The 24,794-nt window shown below is 46.2% G+C and overlaps 1 protein-coding gene across 1 annotated transcript in view; it reads left to right on the forward strand.

The window, feature by feature from the left end:
• The window catches only part of LOC137554131 (uncharacterized), a 66,562-nt gene that overhangs the window by 15,467 nt on the left and 26,301 nt on the right, over positions 1–24,794 (forward strand). The window contains exon 2 of the mRNA XM_068271513.1: positions 10,093–10,951. Coding sequence (XP_068127614.1) covers positions 10,093–10,951 — 859 coding nt within the window. The remainder of the gene's footprint in view (positions 1–10,092; positions 10,952–24,794) is intronic.

Consider the following 24,794-nt stretch of genomic DNA (forward strand, 5'->3'; position numbering starts at 1 on the left):
CCGCTCAGCCAGACTATATAGCATTGTGTGTACTGCCACTGTGTGTACACCGCTCAGCCACACTATATAGCATTGTGTGTACTGCCACTCTGTGTACACGGCTCAGCCAGACTATATAGCATTGTGTGTACTGCCACTCTGTGTACACCGCTCAGCCAGACTATATAGCATTGTTTACTGCCACTCTGTGTACATGGCTCAGCCAGACTATATAGCATTGTGTGTACTGCCACTCTGTGTACACCGCTCAGCCAGACTATATAGCATTGTTCACTGCCACTCTGTGTACACGGCTCAGCCAGACTATATAGCATTGCGTACTCTGCCAGTCAGTGTGTATATTGCTGGGATCAGTAATACTCCACTCACCGTCAACCACTATATGAGCTCACCATGAGTTCCTCAGAGACCTCCGCTGTGAGCAGCACTCCCAACAACAGCAACAGCCAACGCCCCACGCAAGCTATAACATCCACCCCAGCAGCCAGTGGTCAGCAGCAGCCCTCCCCGGAGGAGAACGTTGTGTCCATCGGTCCGGCGCCAGAGCGATTAATGAGGGCTGCCATTGAGGAGATGATGGGGCCTGATGTGGAGGAGGAGGTCGGGCTCAGGCCAGCATCCCAAGTTAATGTTGAGGACGATGAGGGGTCTGTGACTGTGTCTGGGGATGTTGGGGTGGCAGAGGTGGTGGGTGGGTCAGACTCAGGAGAAGAGTTGTATGATGAGGATGATGATCGGGACCATCTGTATGTGCCTCAGAGTCCGACCCCGGAAAACATGTTGTATCGTGTGTTTAGGTACTAAAATCTGCGTTCCCAGTAGTGTTGGGCGAACAGTGTTCGCCACTGTTCGGGTGCTGCAGAACATCACCCCGTTCGGGGTGACTATATAGCAGACTATATAGCATTGTGTTTACTGCCACTCTGTGTACACGGCTCAGCCACACTATATAGCATTGTGTTTACTGCCACTCTTTGTCTGCTGGGAACAGTAGTACACCGCTCACCCGCCACTGTATAGCATTGTGCTCTGTGTCGCTGCTGGCAATAGTGGTACACCGCTCACCCACCACTGTATAGCATTTCTGTACTGCCACTGTACTGCTGCCAGTCAGCGTGTACTGTAAGAATAAGTGAAATGAGGAAGAAATCCGGTGAAAGAGGGAGGGGCAAGGGAAGAGGTGTTTCCCCTGACGGTTGTGCTGGGGAGCTGTACTCCACGGCGGCGGCCCCCCACAATGACATATGACGAGTTTGAGGAGATGGAAGAGGAGGGTATGGACAATGTGGACATAGACCCAGATTTTGTTTGTGAACGAGAACATCGCCGTCGTAGCAGCAGCACAGATGAGTCTGTTGAAGAACCCACTGCTGCACGAGTTCGCCTTGTGCCACAAGGTAGGCGGCGCGCAATTTCAGGCACCACAAGCGTGGAAGTTCAAGTGAGAGGCAAAAGAGGGGCAAACAGAAATCGCCAGCAAGGCAGGTGCTCCAAAGTCTGGGCTTTCTTTGAAGACTGCACTGAGGATGTTACCATGGCGATTTGCAAGGTGTGCAAGACCCGCCTGAGCAGGGGGAAAAGTATTAACAACCTCTCCACCACCAGCATGAGCCGCCACATGCTATCCAAACATCCCACTCTGTGGGCAAACGCGGCAGGACAGGGTACCACCAGCAACACTGCCTCCCTTGGGTTCACCAGACTCACCACCAGACCCGCCTCAGCAGCAGCAGTAGCCCAGCCATTGCGTGGTTCAAAACATTCCAAAAAATCAGATGACGCTGACACTGTCACTTTCCGGAGTAGTGCTCTTGAGGTCTCCCAGTGTTCATCAAACACAACAACCAACAGCCCTTCGTTGTGCAGCCCTACGGTTCAGTTGTCTGTCTCGGAGATGTTTGAGCGCAAGAGGAAATTGCCAGCAAATGACCCCCGGGCCGTGGCAGTAAGAGCCAGCATAGCCAAGCTTCTGGCCTGCGAAATGCTGCCATATCGAGTGGTGGAGACAAACAGCTTCAAGGGCATGATGTCAGTGGCCATCCCACGTTACGTGGTTCCCAGCCGCTACCACTTTGCGCGCTCTGCAGTGCCTGAGTTGCATGAGCACGTGGTCAGCAAAATAACCCGAAGCTTGAAGAATGCCGTTGCCTGCAAGGTTCACCTCACCACTGACACCTGGACGAGTGCGTTCGGCCAGGGTCGATACATCTCCCTTACCGCGCACTGGGTGAACCTTGTGGAGCTTGGCAGCGAATCCTCACCTGCTACGGCGCGGGTGTTGCCCAGTGCCAACGCCGCAAACACCTGCACCGCCGTCCCTCCCACTGGATAACAGCAGCACCTACCTCTCTGACTCCTTCTCCTCCAACGCATCTCAAAGCTGTACCTCATCCGGAAACGCTAACCCAGCACCAGCAGCAGTAGGATCGTGGAAGCAGTGCAGCACAGCTGTTGGCATGCGTCAGCAAGCGTTGCTAAAGCTGATCTGCCTTGGGGATAAGCAGCACACAGGGGAGGAAATTTGGAGGGGAATAAAGGAACAGATGGATTTGTGGCTGGCACCGCTGGACCTGAAACCGGCCATGGTTGTGTGTGATAATGGGAGTAATCTCATTCGCGCTTTAAGGTTGGCTAAGCTGACACATGATGAAGAAGAGGAGGAGGAACAGCTGGAGTTGGAGCAGGAATTTCCTGCCACCACTGACGAGGGCCAGAGCGGTGCACGTTGGACTTCCACAATTCAGCGCGAATGGTCAGCAGAAGCAGACCAGGAAGAAGGTGACGACTATGATGCATCACAACAACTATCACAACGCTCACAAGAGGATGATGAGGATTCTGGTAGGACTCTGGCACACATGGCTCAATTCATGCTAAACTGCATTGAACGCGACCCACGCATTGTGCGCATTCGGGACAACACCAATTACTGGGTTTATATACCCTTCTGGATCCACGGTACAAACACAATGTTCCAAAACTGCTTGAAGAGTCAGACAGGTCAAAATGGAAGAATACCAGCAGGCCCTTGTGGAGACTTTAGAGAGGAGATTGACATCCTCCCCCTCCTCTAGCCAGTTGTACGCCGACAGACTGACTTCCGCAAACCCAGGACGACCAGGAGGGCAGCAAACAACACAAGCCGCAGCTAGTGCCCAAAAGGGAATGGTATCGGCAGTGTCCTTGGAGTGGGAAAATTTTCTGACACCCATGCAGCAGCAGCCCACAGAACAGCAAGCATGCAGATCCACCTCCAACACCGATCGCCTGGAGAAGATGGTCAAGGACTACATGTCAGATGGCGTAGCTGTGTCTAACAATCCATCTGCACCCTTCAACTATTGGGTATCGAAGCTAGACACCTGGCACGAACTGGCAATGTACGCAATAGAGGTGCTGGCTTGCCCGGCAGCCAGCGTTATGTCGGAACGCTGTTTCAGTGCTGCCGGAGGCATCGTCACAGATCGGCGTATCCGCCTCTCCACAGAAAATGCAGACCGTCTGACTCAAATTAAAATGAATCAATCCTGGATTGGAAACGACTACGCAACACTCCAGGACCCCAACCAAGTAACATGACCAATGAACATCTGGGATGGTTTAGCGTTTCCGGTCCCTGTTTATTGAACCTCTCATCTGTATTACATTTATGACTGCATGGCGGCAAAAAGCATTGCTGCTATATCCGCACGCTTTTTGTCCTCATGCAAGGCCTGGGTTGTTGTGTCTCAAAAAGCATGGCCTTCTCCTCCTGCGCCTGCTCCTGTTCCATCACGTGTGCTGCTGCTGCTGGGTTAGCGTTTCCGGTCCCTGTTTATGGAACCTCTCATCTGTATTACATTTATGACTGCATGGCGGCAAAAAGCATTGCTATATCCGCACGCTTTTTGTCCTCATGCAAGGCCTGGGTTGCGTCTCAAAAAGCGTGGCCTTCTCCTCCTGCGCCTCCTCCTGTTCCATTATGTGTGCTGCTGCTGGGTTAGCGTTTCCAGTCTCTGTTTATTGAACCTCTCATCTGTATTACATTTATGACTGCATGGCGGCAAAAAGCATTGCTATATCCGCACGCTTTTTGTCCTCATGCAAGGCCTGGGTTGCGTCTCAAAAAGCGTGGCCTTCTCCTCCTGCGCCTCCTCCTGTTCCATCACGTGTGCTCTGTGCTGCTGCTGCTGCTGGGTTAGCGTTACCGGTCCCTGTTTATTGAACCTCTCATCTGTATTACATTTATGACTGCATGGCGGCAAAAAGCATTGCTATATCCGCACGCTTCTTGTCCTCATGCAAGGCCTGGGTTGTTGTGTCTCAAAGCGTAGCCTTCTCCTCCTGCGCCTCCTCCTGTTCCATCACGTGTGCTCTGTGCTGCTGCTGGGTTAGCGTTTCCGGTCCCTGTTTATTGAACCTCTTATCTTTATTACATTTATGACTGCATGGCGGTAAAAAGCATGCTATCCGCACGCTTCTTGTCCTCATGCAAGGCCTGGGTTGTTGTGTCTCAAAGCGTGGCCTTCTCCTCCTGCGCCTCCTCCTGTTCCATCACGTGTGCTCTGTGCTGCTGCTGGGTTAGCGTTTCCGGTCCCTGTTTATTGAACCTCTTCCCTTTATTACATTTATGACTGCATGGCGGCAAAAAGCATTGCTGCTATATCCGCACGCTTCTTGTCCTCATGCAAGGCCTGGGTTGTTGTGTCTCAAAAAGCGTGGCCTTCTCCTCCTGCGCCTCCTCCTGTTCCATCACGTGTGCTGCTGCTGCTGCTGGGTTAGCGTTACCGGTCCCTGTTTATTGAACCTCTTATCTTTATTACATTTATGACTGCATGGCGGTAAAAAGCATGCTATCCGCACGCTTCTTGTCCTCATGCAAGGCCTGGGTTGTTGTGTCTCAAAAAGCGTGGCCTTCTCCTCCTGCGCCTCCTCCTGTTCCATCACGTGTGCTGCTGCTGCTGCTGGGTTAGCGTTACCGGTCCCTGTGTATGGAACCTCTTCTCTTTATTACATTTATGACTGCCTGGCGGTAAAAACCATGTTACCTGTGCAAAGAAACATGACATTTTCAGCATTTAAAAGACAATTTTTCCTTTGAAACTTTACAATCAATTTTCTCAAAAACTATAAGCTCTTTTTGCTAAATTTTTTTCCCTCTTGTACCCACTCCCAAGGTGCACATACCCTGTAAATGTGGGGTATGTAGCATGTAAGGAGGCTTTACAAAGCACAAAAGTTCGGGTCCCCATTGACTTCCATTAGGTTCGGAGTTCGGGTCGAACACCCGAACATCGCGGCCATGTTCGGCCTGTTCGGCCCGAACCCGAACATCTAGATGTTCGCCCAACACTATCCGCCACCACCACCAGGGTCCAGGACTCTAGGCGGAATCCAGAATTTTTAAGGCCGCTGCTAGCAGCGGCCGCTATACTAATTTTTCTGGGGCGTGCACATACCTGCCTAATTTTTCTGGCTGAACTGCAGGTGGCTGCAACAAAAAAACAAAAGGCATGTACATGTGCCCATCCCCCTTCGTGATCATTACCTTGCCGCGGTGAAGGGGCTTGCGTATCACAATGAAGCAATGACCGCCGGCTATATGAGTGTCTCGGGTGGGGGTGGCACACCAAAGATAATAAGGTCGTTGTTTCATTGTGGTCAAAACAAATTTGATCAGCTGGACAGTCACTGCTCTGTCATTCAGCTACATCAGCCGGGCGACCATATGGGCTGAAAAGCCACCATCACCTGCACTCTCGTCATGGTGCGCACCAGTCCAGCACCTTGCACTTGAATGGATACAGTTTTAAACAATTGAAAAATACAACCATCTACATTTTCAAACAATTTAAAAATACAACCATCTACATTTTAAAACAATTTAAAAATACAACCATCTACATTTTCAAACAATTTAAAAATACAACCATCTACAGTTTCAAACAATTGAAAAAAAAGGCAAAAAACTTGCCCTCCGTAAAACTTCTTGGCAAATGCTTTCGACTTAGTTTGTCTTCCGCTGGGTCAAGGGTCCATCTGATCACAGATGCCTGGTCTGCAAAGCACGGTCAGGGCAGCTACAGCATGGGTCTCAGCAGGCTCCCACTTCGGGCCGGAATCCAACCTTCATTCCCCGCCCATTACCCGTGGTGACAATGTCAGACTTGCCCGCCTCCATATGATTCTCGTGAAAGAAATGTGGTGTCATCTTTGCCCACGATAACTGGTTCTCGTTAAAGGATTTAAAGTACATTCATTTCAAATACAGTTAGCCCTCGATAGTCCTCCTGTATTGTTATTTTTGGTCACTACCTGGGGGCAGGCGTGCATGCCTGCCTGCTGCCCTCCTTGCCTGTGTAGTGGTAGCCGTTGCTCAGGCTCCACACCGGATTCCATCCCTCATTCCCCGGCCATTACCCAGGGTCACAAATGGCAGACTTGCCCGCCTCCATTTGATTCTCGTGAAAGGAATGTGGTGTCATCTTTGCCCGCCATAACTGGTTTTCGTTAAAGGATTTAAAGTACATTCATTTCAAATACAGCAAGCCCTCGATAGTCCTCCTGTATTGTTATTTTTGGTCACTACCTCGGGGCGGGCGTGCATGCCTGACTGCTGCCCTCCTTGGATGTGTAGTGGTAGCCGTTGCTCAGGCTCCACACCGGATTCCATCCCTCATTCCCCGGCCATTACCCGGGGTCACAATGCCAGACTTGCCCGCCTCCATAGGATTCTCATTGTAGCGGTACTGAACAAGTACACAGCAAGTAGAAAATGTAATTTAAAAACAAAACGTAAGCTTTTTAATAATGCCATGGAAAGTTGAGAAGGAAGTCACACATTACCTGACATCACTGAGTGAGGAAGAGCAATCTCGCCATGTTGCGCAGTAGTCCAGCATGGCCGTCACTACACAAACAGCTGGTAACTTGCGGTGCGTTACACAGTGAGTTTGGTGTGTCAGTGTGAAGCAGTACTCTAATTACACTACCTGATTGATGTATACACATGCAAGATGTTTGAAAGCACGTTAGGCCTGCAATTTAGCATGCAATGTGATTTCTGCCCTTAAAACGCTGTTTTGCTTCACATCCAGATTTTTCCCCGGGACTTTTGGCGTGTATCCCACTCCGCCATGCCCCCCTCCAGGTGTTAGACCCCTTGAAACATCTTTTCCATCACTTTTGGGGCCAGCATAATTTTTTCTATTTTTCAAAGTTCGCCTCCCCATTGAAGTCTATTGTGGTTCGCGAACTTTTCCGCGAACCGAACCTTCCGCGGAAGTTTGCGAACCCGGTTCGCGAACCTAAAATCGGAGGTTCGGCCCATCACTAGTTACTGGGGGAGGGTGTCAGGAACCGGCCCGCGGCACGCCTGCGTATATGGTTCCCGACTGTGGGTTTGACCAGATCAAGCGGGGAGCAGCCTTATTCAAGCTAAAAACAAGGCTGGGACCCCTAAAACACTTCTCACTGCCACCACTAGCTGTTGCTAGACACGTCCACTCTGCTGTCGAGTGCTCAGCACGCAATCCGCGTTTTTGTACTCAGGTCAGCTTTGCGCTTTAGGCCGAATACGAGAATGCCACACACACACAGTTGCAATCTTACACTGTAGTGAAGCAAAACCATTAACAGTCGTTCCGAACGATACTGTTAGCCACTCCGAGACTTCCCACTCTGCTGCCGAGCGCAGAAGTGCTCCATACACACAATGCAATTACAATCTTATACGGTAGTGTTGCTCAGTCATACAATCAGGCATGGATTTATACACAGTTACTACACTTCAGTCTCTTCTAGGCTATGAGTGTTAGTTTAGTACAGCAGAAGTCAAACTTATTAAATAACGATTTAATATTCCAGGAAAAAAAAGTGGAACAATGCAGAAAATAATATATACAAAAGATTACGAAACAAAGTAAAAAGTTACAAAGATAAAAGTTACAACGATACACACAAGGATATTTGCATAAAAATAAAATGGGAATCAAAATGTTACCAACTTGAAGGTCTAAACGTCGTTTGCGGGAGAACCCAGCTTCTGGTCAGACCAGGATAGCCCTAGCATTTGCTATCTCCAAAGAGCTACCAGTTGTGACTATCCTAGCTGCTGTTTTATAGCAAAATTGGTGCCCCGGGGCCACCCCAATGTCCCAGGTCCAGGAATAATCCAATTTCCTGTTTAATGTGTGCAACTTCAAAGCGTTCCTGTGTTAGTGTTTGATCTTTTCAGAGATTTCAGAACACTCCCATAACCCCAATTTCCCCAGGAAAAACTATAGTCTGGTCCATACATCAAAAGATTGTGAAGTGAGGCTTTTCAACATTCCATCAGGCTGTCATATGTAAATTCCAGAGTTTCCTGATAGCCTATGAAGTTTGCAGATTCAATTAGTCCGATTGTCTTTTGGGACAATTGGGTGTCTACATGTCACAGAGTTCAAAAGCTATGCAGACAATCCAATTAGCAGTGACCCACTCACAGAGGAACTGCATACAGAAACTCAAAAGTACTTCCTATTGTCATGCAGACCATCACATTAGCATTCAGTTTCCTCTGGCCAGGTGACCAATTACCCTGAAACCAGCTTCCTATTGTCATGCAGACCATCACATTAGCATTCAGTTTCCTCTGGCCAGGTGACCAATTACCCTGAAACCAGCTGGCTTCGACCAGACGTACACATGAAACAGACAGAAAAATGAAAGAATATGTTCCTGTATTATCCTTAACATCATCAGCACCCCAATATATCACCACAGAGGGAAAGGTCCCTGTGGTGCTGGGGGAGGGATAGGTCAGTGTGGGTGCTGGTAGAGGTCACTGTGGCTGCTGGAAAAGGGAGAAGTCAATGTGGGTGTTGGGGTAGGCAGGATCACTGCTAGTGCTAGGGAAGGAGAGGTCACTGTGGGTGCTAGAGTAGGGAAGGGAGAAATCACAATGGGTGCAGACACAACTTGCATTCAAAACAAATGCCGCAAAGGAGGACGTTAGCTTCCAAAACTGTTTGTGCACAGATTGTTAGGTACTAGACTCTTCCACGTATTGACGTGCCCTCACGGAAGAGATCTAACCACTAGCTGAACCTAACTACTAGCTAGCTAACAGTTAAAACCTAGTATGAGCCTGAGGCTGCTAGCCATAAATGTTCTACACATTTCCCTAAAGAACAGGGAAAAGGTGGACAGCGCTCCTAATCAAGCTGCAACTGAAATGAAACCAACGGAGGCGTGCCTTGAAATCCAAAAGAGCTGAAGCTTTCAAAAGAGCCAGAATTCCCATCACTACTACAGGCTTCCAGTGCCACACATTACCAGTATTATCAGGAAATGCTACTGTTTAAAGGGGCCCATACACCTAACGATTTTCCCGCCGATATACAGCCGTTTCGATCACAGTGATCGAAACGGCTGTGAAATTGCCGCGCACACCGCTGACAGAACGATCGATTTCCATCCGAAATCGATTGTTCCCGTCGATTCCTGTCGACCCATCCGCGCGGAAGATTTTCCTCGGTCGCCAGCGGGCCGGGAGTGCGTCGTTAGAGGCGTTCGAATGCCCGAGGACCGACACAATACAGCGGTAATACATTACCTGTTACGGCCGGCGCAAATCCCCTGGTCTTCTTCCCTGCTTCGGGCTCCAGACCATTTCTTCTCCGCTTCGGGCTCCAGAGCTACACAGAACTTCCTGTCCCAGCAGGAAGTTTAAACAGTAGAGCGCCCTCTACTGTTTAAACTTCCCCTGGACAGGAAGTTTAGTAGCCGGAGCGGAGCAGAGAGGAAGACCAGGGGACTCGCGCCGGTGGGGGGGGTTAGGGGTATTGGGTTTGGGGGGCGACTGCAGCGGCAGCTCCACAGATTGTGATCGGAATCAGGCTGAAATCGATTCACAATCTGTTTGCAGTACAGGTGGCCATACGATCCCTCTCTGATCAGATTTGATCAGAGAGGGATCTATCTGTTGGTCGAATCTGATGGCAAATCGACCAGTGTATGGCTACCTTAAATGTCAATGGCTTGGACCCTATGCCTAATTTAGTAATTTCCTTTTCTGCACATTGTGTCTGCCAAATTAGAGATTATTTTTTATCTTAACTTGTTTTTCAGGTGGTCTGCTGCTGACTGTAGCGAAGGATTTCACTGCAAGGATTGGTTTACCCCCAGCAGATCCTGGAGATGATTACAGCAAAAGGGCTTTAGGTTTGGGTAAATTAAGCAATGTCACCAATGTCACCTGCAGTCCTGATGGAGACCTGTACTGTGTCCGTAATGGGGACCTCTATGTTGGACCAATCTCCCCATCCAGCAACGCTACGGACTGGTTCTCTCAAGCCAGAAGAGTTGGCATAAATGATTGGGGTAGATATAAATTTATTTTTTTCCATCCCAACGGGGATCTGTATGTAGCAACTAATGATGGACTCCTCTACAAGGGTCCAAAACCAGAAAATGAAAACATACCCTGGCTGTACAAGCAAGCAACAAAGATTGGAAACTCCCTATGGCAATATTTTGAGGCTTTGTTCTTCAGTCCAGATGGCATTCTATATGCAGTGAACAGTAGTGGTGGGCTTGTGAAGGCTCCTCCACCAAAAGGGCCAGAAGTAAATTGGCTGGGTGAGATCACAACTTGTGAAGCAGGAGGATGGCTTCCGCTCACCCACTTCATATCTTTCAGTCCAGATGGAAAACTTTGGTGTGTCGACAAAACCACGGGAACCATCTACAGAGGGTCACCTCCAGTTCCAAATCAACTAAAAAAATACTTGGATACCGCTGAAAAGTTGGGGAAGGATTATAACGTAAATAAATTCCTCTGCTTGACCCAGGACAAGATAATTCAAAGAATTCTTTTTTTTGAGTTCCTGCCTGAACAGGGCAAGAAGATTTCTGAAGCTCCCATGGTGATAGAAGAAATCATTTATGACAACCGGAAAAGTGCCTCAACACTTCAGTACACCTTATCGTAAGTACTGTATCGCAGTGTTTCTCAACATTTTATCGGTGTGTCCCCCTTTTAAAACCCCGTACTCACCAAGTACCCCCTAGCATAGTAAACATTATCACAAGTACCCCTTGACAAATATATATTTAATTGTAGTACATTATAATTGGTTCTAAACCATTTCCAAACCTTTACTATTGCTTTTAATTAGCTAAAATACTAATTTGGGGTTGTTTAAAATAAGATTTATCATTTTCTAAAACTCTAAATTTGTTGTTCTTGGCTAAGTATATCAAGCCCGAGTACCCCCTGGAACCATTAGAAGTACCCCCTGGGGTACGCGTACCACACGTTGAGAACCTAGGCTGTATCGTACAGTTGAAGGGCTAGACATTTTCTTTAAAGCCGTCTCAGTTGATATTCAATTTATGTAGCTATACATTTTTTGGGGTGTGTGGATTATTATGGGATTAAGCTTTCCATGGAAAAAGACAAGTTTCTGCTGTCTTTATTTACAGGCTGTCAGAAGCATCTAGCGATATCTGGAGCAGCAGGGGAAAAAGAGCTCCAGTAAGAATCCTACTGATATAATAAATGGGAAAGTTCGGATGTTTGGATGTTTGGATGTTGTTTGGATATTTGGATGTTTGGATGTTTGTTACTCGATCACGCAAAATTGGCAGAAGGGATTTGAATGAAATTTGGCACACACATAGTACATTACCTGGAATAAAGTATAGGATACTTTTTATTCCCATAACCAAAAAGGGGGCGGAGACAAATACAAATTTCACTGGGAAAATTTAAACTGCAGCCATTCTTTCACTGTTAATGGTAGGGTTCTCAAAATTTGCACAGTTGGTCACTGGGTGACTGGGATTAATATTCAGAAAGGTGGGAGGAGCCTACAAAAGCCAATCATAATTCACCTATTGATTTTCAAGGGAAATATTTACATTGCTGCCATTCTTGCACTGTTAATGGCACAAGTCTCAAACCTGGTACAGTTGATCATTGGGTGACTGTGGTTCAATTTGAGAAAGGGGGGTGGAGCCACAAACAGCCAATTAGATTTGTTTAATTCCAATGCAAATTATTGATGCCAAACACCGGAAAGCTCACAAACTTGGCAATTGAGTAATTGATTAATTGTGTGTGAGGGTTAGAAAAGTGGGCACAGCCAACACCAGCCAAATACATAAGCGGGCAACACGGGGTCATAAGTGGGCAGAGACAAATACAAATTTTACTGGGAAAATGTAAACTGCAGCCATTCTTACACTATTAATTGTAGGGTTCTCAAACTTTGCACAGTTAATTACTGGGTGACTGGGATTAATATTCAGAAAAGTGGGTGGAGCCTACCAAAGCCAATCAAAAATTACATATTGATTTTTCAGGGGAATATTTCATTGCTGCCATTCTTGCACTGTTATTGGCACAAGCAGGGGCGTCGCTAGCCCTATTTTGGGGGGGCACGTGCCCCCAATCTGTCCTGGGGTGCCACGGATCTCCCGGCCGCTGCTGCCCCGCTCTGTCAGCGGCTCCCTCCAGCCGCCGCCGCCGCGTCACTCAGACCTCAGGATCAGGCGGCGAGCTGGCGACCAATTGTGCGGGCTCTAGGACCCAGCGCCCGCACTGATATGCGGAAGTGACATCACTTGCGTCCGGCGCCCGCTAGTACTGGTCGGGTCGCCGCTGATCCTGAGATCTGAATACACTGCCAGGTGAGGGGGGAGCGGCGGCGACTAGAGAGGCGGCCTCCCTGTCACTCACTCACTTCCTAAAGGAGCTCCCTGTCACTCACTCACTGCCTAAAGGGGCCTCTCTGTCACTCACTCACTTCCTAAAGGGGCTCCCTGTCACTCACTCACTACCTAAAGGGGCCTCCCTGGCACTCACTCACTACCTAAAGGGGCCTCCCTGTCACTCACTCACTGCCTAAAGGGGCTCCCTGTCACTCACTCACTGCCTAAAGGGGCTCCCTGGCACTCACTCACTTCCTAAAGGGGCTCCCTGTCACTCACTCACTGCCTAAAGGGGCTCCCTGGCACTCACTCACTTCCTAAAGGGGCTCCCTGTCACTCACTCACTACCTAAAGGGACTCCCTGTCACTCACTCACTACTTAAAGGGGCTCCCTGTCACTCACTCACTTCCTAAAGGGGCCTCCCTGTCACTCACTCACTACCTAAAGGGGCCTCCCTGTCACTCACTCACTGCCTAAAGGGGCTCCCTGGCACTCACTCACTTCCTAAAGGGGCTCCCTGTCACTCACTCACTACCTAAAGGGACTCCCTGTCACTCACTCACTGCCTAAAGGGGCCTCCCTGTCACTCACTCACTGCCTAAAGGGGCTCCCTGGCACTCACTCACTTCCTAAAGGGGCTCCCTGGCACTCACTCACTACCTAAAGGGGCTCCCTGGCACTCACTCACTTCCTAAAGGGGCCTCCCTGTCACTCACTCACTGCCTGAAGGGGCTCCCTGGCACTCACTCACTGCCTAAAGGGGCTCCCTGGCACTCACTCACTACCTAAAGGGGCTCCCTGGCACTTACTCACTACCTAAAGGGGCTCCCTGTCACTCACTATCGGGGTCCCTGTCACTCACTACCTAACTGGAGGCACCTGTCACTCACTAGCTAACCTGGGGGTCCCTGTCACTCACTACCTAACTTGGGGGGCTACCATATTAAGGGGGCATTCTGCCTATTTATGTGAAATGCTGTCTATTTATGTGCCTCATGACTGCTGAATTTGTCTTGTTGGGAGCCTTATGATTTGTTGGGGGCCTCAAGATTGCTGAATTTGTCTTGTTGGGGGCCTCATGATTTGTTGGGGGCCTCATGATTGCTGAATTTGTCTTGTTGGGGGCCTCATGATTTGTTGGGGGCCTCATGATTTGTTGGAGGCCTCATGATTGCTGAATTTGTCTTGTTGGGGGCCTCCTGATTTGTTGGGGGCCTCGTGATTGCTGAATATGTCTTGTTGGGGGTCACATGATTGCTAACTGCGAGACTATGGGAAAAGCTGAATCCTTATCATATGAGACAATAGCATTAAACCTACTTTTTTAGCTTTTTAAAACAGAAAATAAAACTGGGAGGTTCTAAAAAATTGAATACATTTTTCAGGAGTAGGATGGATGAAATTGTTTATCTTCACAGTTTATTTTCAACTTGGATTTTCCATAATGTTCATGTATGAGTTAAAACGTTTGTACAGTATTTAGTTTAAATTGCTGTTGGCACTTTGCGATAGATAAGTGACTTTTGAGTTGCAGTTTGGGCACTCGGCCTCCAAAAGGTTCGCCACCACTGTCATAATCTAATGTCACACCATTGCTAGGTTCATGTAAATTTGTCTCAACCAATTACCACACCTACATTCTGGTCCATGGCCCACCCATTTTTCGGTGCAGCGCGATAAGCACGCCGCACAACGTGATCGTCATATTTTTGGCACGCTAGCTGCAGTGTGCTGAATTCTGCTGCCTACAGTATGTACAGTATACGCTGTTCTCTAGTGCCTGCACTGTGTGCTGATTTACCTCCAGTGTGTACAGTGTAAGGTGTTACTCTGTGCCTTTACTGATTGTAAACCAGCTATATTGTATGCTGATCCCTGCTACTTTCAGTATGTACAGTATTAGCTGTAAAGCCTGGTACACACATACAATTTTGATTAGCCAATTTTAGCTCTGTTCATAAAATTCATTGTCTGTTGGCCCACTTACTGCACGGGGTGGTAAAATTGGGGGTCAGTGATTGACCAATCAAAATTGTATGTGCGTATACATCTTTGATCTATGCCTATACTGATTGTAAATTATCTAAATAAAGGACAGGGGGCTCCATCCAATATTTCGTTGGGCAGGCCCGTTATCTGTAGCTTACACCGCTGCTAAGTTCATGTACATTTGGCCCCACCCATGGCCACGCCCATTCACCTCATGGCCACGCCCATTTTTGCCACGCCGCGCGCCATATACCTCCCCACCTGGTGCCCACAGGTGCCCCCGATCTCCAAGGACCCTAGAAACGCCCCTGGGCACAAGCCTCAAACCTGGTACAGTTGATCATAGGGTGACTGGGGTTTAAAATGATAAAAGGGGGTGGAGCCACAAACAGACAATCTTATTTGTTTCATTTTAATGCAGGTTATGGATGCCAAAAACCGCAAAGCTCACAAACTTGGTCATTGAGTAATTATGTGTTAGGGTTAGGAAAAGTGGGCGCAGCCAATACCAGCGAAATACATAATCGGGCAATACCGGGTCATCAGTGGGCGGAGACAAATACACATTTCACTGAGTAAATTTAAACTGCAACCATTCTTACACTGTTAATGGTAGGGTTCTGAAACTTTGCACAGTTGGTCACTGGGTGACTGGGATTAATATTCAGAAAAGTGGGTGGAGCCTACAAAAGAAAATCAAAATTCACGTATTGATTTTCAAGGGGAATATGTAATTGCTGCCATTCTTGCACTGTTAATGGCACAAGCCTTAAACCTAGTACAGTTGGTCATTGGGTGACTGGGGTTCAAATTTAGACAAAGGGGTGGAGCTACAAACAGCCAATCAGATTTGTTTAATCTCAATGCAAATTATTGATGCCAAAGACCGCAAAGCGCACAAACTTGGTCATTGAGTAATTGTGTGTTAGGGTTAGAAAAAGTAGGTGGATCCAACACCAGCCTAATACATACCCGAACAATGGCAGGAAATCAGTGGGTGGAGAAAAATACAAATTTCATTGGGAAAATGTAAACCGCAGCCATTCTTACACTGGTAATGGCAGGGTTCTCAAACTTTGCACAGTTGGTCACGGGGTGACTGGGATTAATATTCAGAAAGGTGGGTGGAGCGTACAAAAGCCAATCAAAATCCACCTATTGATTTTTAAGGGGAATATTTACATTGCTGCCATTCTTGCGCTGTTAATGGCACAAGCATCTTGCATTGTTAATCACCTGTACCTTGTACAGATGGCCATTGGGTGATTGGGGTTCAAATTCAGAAAAGGGGTGGAGCCACAGCCAATCAGCTTTATTTTATTTCAATGCAAATTATTGATGCCAAAGACCGCAAAGCTCACAAACTTGGTCATTAAGTAATTAAGTATTTGTGTGTTAGGGTTAGGAAAAGGAGGTGGGGCCAACACCAGCCAAATACATTCCCGGGCAACGCCGGGCGTCCAGCTAGTATAATAAATGGGAAAGTTCGGATGTTTGGATGTTTGTTACTCGATCACGCAAAAATGGCTGAACGGATTTGAATGAAATTTGGCACACACATAGTACATTACCTGGAATAAAGTATAGGATACTTTTTATTCCCATAACCAAAAAGGGGGCGGAGACAAATACAAATTTCACTGGAAAATGTAAACTGCAGCCATTCTTACACTGTTAGGCCCCGTTCACACTGCACGCGTTTCCAGCCGCGTTTTGGAAACGCGTGCAGGTGGCCGACACGCACGACATCAGACATTGCATTGAGTGCAATGTCTGATGTTCACACTGCATGCGTTCCGGACCTGTGCGGTCCGGGAACGCATGCTGCACGCATTTTTTGCCAAAACGCATGGCTGTCCCATTCACTTTTCAGTGATGGGATCAGCCACGCAACGCCTACAAACGTGGATGGCGTGCGTTCGTACGCGTTGCGTTCCGCGTGCGTGCCCGTACGCGTTTGTAATGTGAACGGGGCCTTAATGGTAGGGTTCTCAAACTTTGGTCACTGGGTGACTGGGATTAATATTCAGAAATGTGGGTGGAGCCTATAAAAGCCAATCAAAATTCACCTATTGATTTTCAAAGGGAATATGTAATTGCTGCCATTCTTGCACTGTTAATGGCACAAGCCTCAAACCTGGTACAGTTCATCATTGGGTGACTGGGGTTCAATTTCAGAAAGGGGGTGGAGCCATAAACAGCCAATTAGATTTGTTTCATTCCAATGCAAATTATTGATGTCAAACACCGCAAAGCTCACAAACTTGGTAATTGAGTAATTGATTAATTGTGTGTTGGGGTTAGAAAAGTGGGCACAGCCAACACCAGCCAAATACATAAGCGGGCAACACAGGGTCATAAGTGGGCGGAGACAAATACAAATTTTACTAGGAAAATGTAAACAGCAGCCATTCTTAAACTGTTAATTGTAGGGTTCTCAAACTTTGCACAGTTGGTCGCTGGGTGACTGGGATTAATATTCAGAAAAGTGAGTGGAGCCTACAAAAGCCAATCAAAAATTACCTATTGATTTTTCAGGGGAATATTTAATTGCTGCCATTCTTGCACTGTTAATGGCACAAGCCTCAAACCTGGTACAGTTGATCATTGGGTGACTTGGGTTTTGATTGATAAAAGGGGGTGGAGCCACAAACAGCCAATCTTATTTGTTTCATTTTAACGCAGGTTATTGATGCCAAAAACCGCAAAGCTCACAAACTTGGTCATTGAGTAATTGTGTGTTAGGGTTAGGAAAAGTGGGCACAGCCAACACCAGCCAAATACATATTCGGGCAATACCGGGTCATCAGTGGGCGGAGACAAATACACATTCACTGAGAAAATGTACTGCAGCCATTCTTACACTGTTAATGGTAGGGTTCTCAAACTTTGCACAATTGGTCACTGGGTGACTGGGATTAATATTCAGAAAAGTGGGTGGAGCCTACAAAAGCTAATCAAAATTCACCTATTGATTTTCAAGGGGAACATGTAATTGCTGCCATTCTTGCACTGTTAATGGCACAAGCCTTAAACCTGGTACAGTTGATCATTGGGTGACTGGGGTTCAAATTTAGACAAAGGGGTGGAGCTACAAACAGTCAATCAGATTTGTTTAATCTCAATGCAAATTATTGATGCCAAAGACCGCAAAGCGCACAAACGTGGTCATTGAGTAATTATGTGTTAGGGTTAGAAAAAGTAGGCGGAGCCAACACCAGCCAAATACATACCCGAACAATGCCAGGAAATCAGTGGGTGGAGAAAAATACAACTTTCATTTGGAAAATGTAAACTGCAGCCATTCTTACACTGGTAATGGTAGGGTTCTCAAACTTTGCACAGTTGGTCACTGGGTGACTGGGATTAATATTCAGAAAGGTGGGTGGAGCATACAAAAGCCAATCAAAATCCACCTATTGATTTTTAAGGGGAATATTTAATTGCTTCCATTCTTGCACTGTTAATGGCACAAGCCTCTTGCACTGTTAATCACCTGAACCTGGTACACTTGGCCATTGGGTGATTGGGGTTCAAATTCAGAAAAGCGGTGGAGCCACAGCCAATCAGATTTATTTTATTTCAATGCAAATTATTGATGTCAAAGACCGCAAAGCTCACAAACTTGATCATTAAGTAAGTAATTGTGTGTTAGGGTTAAGAAAAGTGGGCAGGGCCAATACCAGCCAAATACATACCTGGGCAATGCCGGGCGTCCAGCTAGTCTTTAATAAATTCAGGGCAGGCTAAGTTCAGTGAGTCCATGCTATGGGTGCTGTACATTCATGTTCCAGAAAGGTATTACAGCTTTTACCCCTCTATGAAAGATGGTGTCTACGGAGTACCTGCTTATAGTGGAGACCATCATATTAAGCACCCTTTGATCCATACACATTTGTCCCATTTGGGAAAACTTCCGTCTCTTTTCGGTTTCATTATTCTTATTTTTAATTTTCAATTCGTAAAACTTTAACCGGTACATTATATACAATTCCAATAAATAATCAGCATTTATACAGCCAGACACTAGCTTCATTTGCCAAAGGTTTTCTGGATAGTGTACCTTTTAAAGAGGAGCTGTTAGGTATATGGTCTCAGAGAAAAAAAACACATATATCATTAGCTAAATATTGGCTGTACTTACATTACATATGCATTTCACTGTCCACGTTTGGATTTCACAGAATTTGTATATAGTATATGCAGAGATTGATGCTCCTGACAGCTCATGGCAGGTTCCATGTTTGTCTGTCTCCTATGAAGCCAATTGTGATGTCATATCCTCCCTGCTTCCTGATGATTCGACTCACAAAAAAGATCCTAATGGACAACACTACTGTTCAGTGAATATTAATTAGCCATGTGGCTAGGAACAATAGCGGACTCATGCAGTATACTCTAACGGAACATGTGCCCTGTGATTTTTCAGTGCTGTGAGTTTAGGCTGCTGCTGTTAGAAGCTGCTGTAACATGAGCCTGTGAAGCAGCCTTGGGGCGTGATAGGGAATGATAGGCCTCCTTACAGAGCTTGGGAATAACAGCCTTGCTGTTCAGCACACATCACAGTAAGAGAGATTTTTAACTTCAGTATTGCCTTTTTGGCTTCCTTCTAAACAGTTTAACACAGAAAAATAGAGGTTTAAATTAGCTTTTGCAGCCTGACAGTTACTCTTTGAGGGCTTTGCCTCTGACAAAAGGGAAAGAAAGCTTGGGAAAGATTCCCTAACACTGCTACTGTCTACTGAGCCCCCCTAGTGGCTACAGCTCTGGTGCTTTGAGTCCGCTAGGAGAAAAGCCCAATGTACAGTGCAACCGGAAAGTATTCACGGAGCATCACTGTTTTCCATATTTTGTTATATTACAGCCTTATACTAAAATAGATCGCACTGTGGGACCTCATATAGACAGGAGGACAAGTAAATGTTTTCATCTTGCCATTATGGAGTGTTGTTTGTAGAATTCTGAGGATAAATGAATTTAACCTCTCTGGCGGTAATCCCAAGCTGAGCTCAGGCTAGCCGACAGAGGCTTAAAGCGGGCCCAAACCAAACATTTTTTTAATTCAAAATATTTAGTTGCACCACTCTGACACATACAAATATAAATAAACACTCCTTCAAGCCTATGAGAATTTCAGTGCCTGCTTTTCACCCTTCTCTTTTCATAACTAGGGTTATACAGGTGGCAGCCATTACTTCTGAGATTAGTAGGAGGTTTTAGATCAAGGGTGCATTTGTCATCAGCTACCCTCCCTCACAGGGGCGTGGTCTATGTGAAATCTCACACAAGCTGAGATCACCTCCCCTGTGACATCATCAGTAGCAGCCTGTGTTTTGTTTTTTATCTCCTCCACCAGTCTGCTGGATTCTGTCCAGGCAATATGAAAGGAAGGGAGGGGTTCCTCCAATAAATGTAAAATATGTTATATTTGTCATCATGCAGCTGAAAAAAGGCTGCTATTTATTATTATAAGTTAAAAAAATAGATTTTATTTCTGAAATCTTGTATTTTTAATTTGGGTCCACTTTAATTGAAGTCAATGGAGGGCAGTGGGAGCTTTTACTCACTCTGGTGAGATTGCCATCATTGATCTCACTAAAGTGTTACAGCGCCACCTGGAGGACGGAGGTAAAATTGCAGCGCTGCAGCCCAGGGAGGTGAGTGAGTGCTGGGGCTGCTGTTGGCTTTCTGGCAGCATAATCGTTTCCTGATTTTAGGGTCTGAAATGTTCAGAAAAGACTCTCAAATCTGGAAATAATCATACCGCCAGGGGGGTTAATCCATTTTGGAATAGGGCATTTATTTCACAAAATGTGAAAAAGGATATGCGCTGTGAATACTTTCTGGATGCACTGTAAATTCTCCGTGCCTTGCCTTGTGTACAGTATCTTGTATCAACAACAGGTCATAACAAGAACTAGGTAGGTGGGATGCTCACCTACATGAGCCTTGCGTGTTCCACTTCTCAGTTCAGCCGCGGGAGGAATACCAGAACGAGACTTCAATGTGATCGCGATACTTTGCCTATGAGTTGTTGGGGATCTTAAAGACCTGATCTGCCTTGATGGTGGTTATTGCCAATAACTTGCTGTCCAGATCCCATGCCGTGCCAGTTCTGGATGGCATGCTGCAGCATGCACCCGAATCCCATGCATGGCATGGCTAAGCTATCTGGTTGTGTGCTCACATCACTTCAAGTGCTGGTGTTCATCCTGCAAGATGTACACCTTCTAGTGGAAACTGGCCCTATGTCCAGAGGCGTATCTACGAGGTGCAGGTATGGCATGTGACACGGTCGCCTCTTACTGGGGGCGCTCCTCCATAGCATCCCTGGTACTCTCCATGCAGATTCTAGTTTCTATCTGGGGAGCATTCTGCTGCCTGGTTACATTATTTGGGGGAACAAGCTGCCTAACTTTTATTTGGTGAATATGTACAGGTTAACCTATTGCCGTACAGCCATCTATATATATAAAATCGGATGTATGTATGTATGTGTGTGTGTATGTGTGTGTGTATGTGCCGCGATCACGCGAAAACGGCTTGACCGATTTGAACGAAACTTGGTACACAGATCCCTTACTACCTGGGATGATATGTTCTGGGGGTCTCGCGGCCCCCCTGCACACCTGGGCGGAGCTACAAACAGCAAATCAGATTCCACCCATTCAAGTCAATGGAAAAAATGTAAAAGGCTGCCATTCTCACAGTAATCAAGCCAGAGTCCCCACACATGGCACAGTTGGTCACTTGGTGACCGAGGTTACAAATCCAGGAAAAGTGGGTGGATCATAAAACAGCCAATCAAATTTCAGCCGTTCATTTTAAATGGGAAAATGTAAACTGCAGCCATTCTTAGACTGTTAATCACAGAGTTCTCAAACTTGCCACACTTGGTCACTGGGTGAATGCGATTAAGATTCAAGAAAATGGGTGGAGCCTACAACAGCCAATCAAAATTCACCTATTGATTTTCAAGGGGAATATTTAAACTGCTGCTATTCTTACACTTTTAATTGCAGAGGCTTCAAACTTGCTACAGCCGGTCATTGGGTGACTGGGGTCCAAATTCACTAAAGGGGCGGGGCCACATACAGCCAATCAGATTTCCTTGGTGGATAAACTGCTTCCATTCACACATTTTTGATGCCAGGAACCTGACAGCTCACAAACTTGGTCATTGAGTGACTGTGTGTTGAGGTTACAAAAAGTGGGCGGAGCCAAAACAACTTTTACTGGGAAAATATAAACTGCAGCCATTCTTACACCGTTAATGGCAGGGTTCTCAAACTTTGCACAGTTGGTCATTGGGTGACAGATTAAGATTTTGGAAGGTGGGTGGAGCCTACAACAGCCAATAAAAATTCCCCATTTGATTTTCAAAGGGAATATTTCATCTGCTACCATTCTCTTATACTGGTAAAAGCAGATGCCTCAAACCTGGTACAGTTGGTCACTGGGTGACTGGGGCCCACATTCAGGAAGGGGGCAGAGCCACAAACAGCCAGATTTGTTTATTTTTCAATGGGAATATACAAAGTATTGATACCAAGGAACCCAAAGCTGATAAACTTGATAATTGAGTGACAGTATGTCAAGGTTAGAAAAAGTGGCCAGTGCCAACAACTTCATTTTTTACATTGCAGGGTTCTCATACTTTACACAATTGGCCACTGGGTGACTGGGATGAACATTCAGAAATGTGGGTGGAGCCTACAACAGCCAATCAAAATGTACCTATTGATTTTCAAGGGGAATATTCACATTGCTACCATTCTTACACTGTTAGTGGCAGAGGCCTCAAACCTGATACAGTCAGTCATTGGGTGACTGGGGTCCAAATGCACTAAAGGGGTGGAGCCACAAACAGCCAATCAGATTTGTTAGATTGATTTCAGCCATTCTGTTATTGGCAGGGTTCTCAAACGTGACACAGTTAGCCACTGGGTGGCTGGGACTAATGTTCAGAAAAGTGAGTGGAGCCTACAGCAGCCAATCAAAATTCACCTTTTAATTTTCAAGGGGAATATTTACATTGCTGCCATTCATACACTCTTAATAGCAGAGGCCTAACATTTGCTACAGTCAGTCACTGGGAGACTGGGATTTAAATTCTGAAGGGAGCGGGCCAAAAACAGCCAATCAGATTTGTTTAATTTCAAAGGTAAAATGCAACTTATTGATGCCAAAGACCCCAAAGCTCATAAACTTGGTCATTAAGTGACTGTATGTCAAGATTAGAAATAGTGGGCGGAGCCAAAAACAACTAACTTTTTACATGGGGAAATGTAAACTGCAGCTTTTCTTACACTGTTAGTGGCCGGGTCCTCAAACTTCACACAGTTGGTCACTGGGTGACTAGGATTAATATTCGGAAAAGTAGGTGGAGCCTACAAGAGCCAATCAAAATTCACCTATTGATTTTCAAGGGGAATATTGAAACTGCAGCCATTCTCACACTGTTAATAGCAGAGGCCTCAAACCTGCTACAGTCGGTTGTTAAGTGTTTGGGGTTCAAATTCAGTAAAGGGGCGGAGCCAAAAAGAACCAGATTTCTTTGCTGGATAAACTGCTTCCATTAGCACAATTTTGATGCCAGGAACCCAAAAGCTCACAAACTTGGTCATTGAGTAGTGACTGTGTCAAGGTTATAAAAAGTGGGTGGAGTTAAAAACAGATTTTTCTGGGAAATTGTAAACTGCAGCCCTTCTTCACTGTTAATGGCAGGGTTCTCAAACTTAGCATAGCTGGTTACTGGGTGACTGGGATTAATATTCAGAAAAGTGGGTGGAGCCTAAAAATGCCAATCAAAAATCACATATAGCTTTTCAAGGAGAATATTAAAATTGCTGCAATTCTTGCACTGTTAATGGCACAAGCCTCAGACCTGGTACAGTTGGTAATTGGGTCACTGAGGTTCAAATTCAGAAAAGGGGACAGAGCCACAAACAGTGAATCAGATTTGTTTCATTTCATGGGAAAGTACAAATTATCGATGCCAAGGACCCCAAAGCTCACAAAATTGGTCATTGAGTGACTGTGTGTCTAGGTTACAAATAGTGGGCGGAACCAAAACCAAATTTCACTGGGAAAATATAAACTGCAGCCATTCTTACACTGTTAATGGCAGGGTTCTCAAACTTTGCCCAGATGGTCACTGGGTGATTGAGATTAATATTCAGGGAAGTGGGTGGAGCCTATAATAGCCAATCAAAATTCGCCTGTTGATTTTCAAGTGGAATATTTAAATTGCTGCCATTTTTACACTGTTAATAGCAGATGCCTCAAACCTGCTACAGTTGGTCATTGGGTGACTGGGGTTTGAATGCTGGAGAGGGGCGGAGCCACAAACAGCCTATCTGATTTGTTTCATTTCTATGGGAATATGCAAATTATTGATGACAAGGACCCCAAAGCTCACAAACTTGGTCATTGAGTGTTTGTGCGTTAGGGTTAGAAAGTGGCCGGAGCCAACACCAGTCAAATACATACCCGGGCAACGCCGGATCATCAGTGGGTGGCGACAAATACACATTTCACTGGGAAAATGTAAACTGCAGCCATTCTTACACTGTTAATGCCAGGGTTTTTAAACTTTGCTCAGTTGGTTACTGGGATTAATATTCAGAAAAGTGGGTGGAGCCTACAAAAGTGAATCAAACTTCATCTGTTGCTTTTCAAGGGGAATATTTAATTGCTACCATTCTTGAACTGTTAATGGCACAGGCCTCAAACCTGGTACAGTTGGTTATTGTGTGACTGGGGTTCAAATTTAGAAAGTGGGTGGAGCCACACACAGCCAATCAGATTTGTTTCATTTCAAAGCAGATTATTGATACCAAAGACCGCAAAGCTCACAAACTTGGTCAGTGAGTAAATATGTGTTAGGGTTAGAAAAAGTAGGCGGAGCCAACACCAGCCAAATACATACCCGGGCAACGCCGGGCAATCAGCTAGTACAACCATAAAAACCTTCAATTTTTTGGATGGTGCCCCCCCTTCCCTTCTCTTTCCCGGGGTGGATTTCAGTGTTGTGTTAGCCACAGGTGCTGTTTTTCCTAGATATGCCCCTGCCTATGTCCAGTTCACATACGTTTATGCTTACAGGAAAAGAGACAGCAGCAAA

The sequence above is a fragment of the Hyperolius riggenbachi genome, chromosome 1 (assembly GCF_040937935.1).
Source record: "Hyperolius riggenbachi isolate aHypRig1 chromosome 1, aHypRig1.pri, whole genome shotgun sequence".
In the NCBI taxonomy this organism is placed as follows: Eukaryota; Metazoa; Chordata; class Amphibia; order Anura; family Hyperoliidae; genus Hyperolius; species Hyperolius riggenbachi.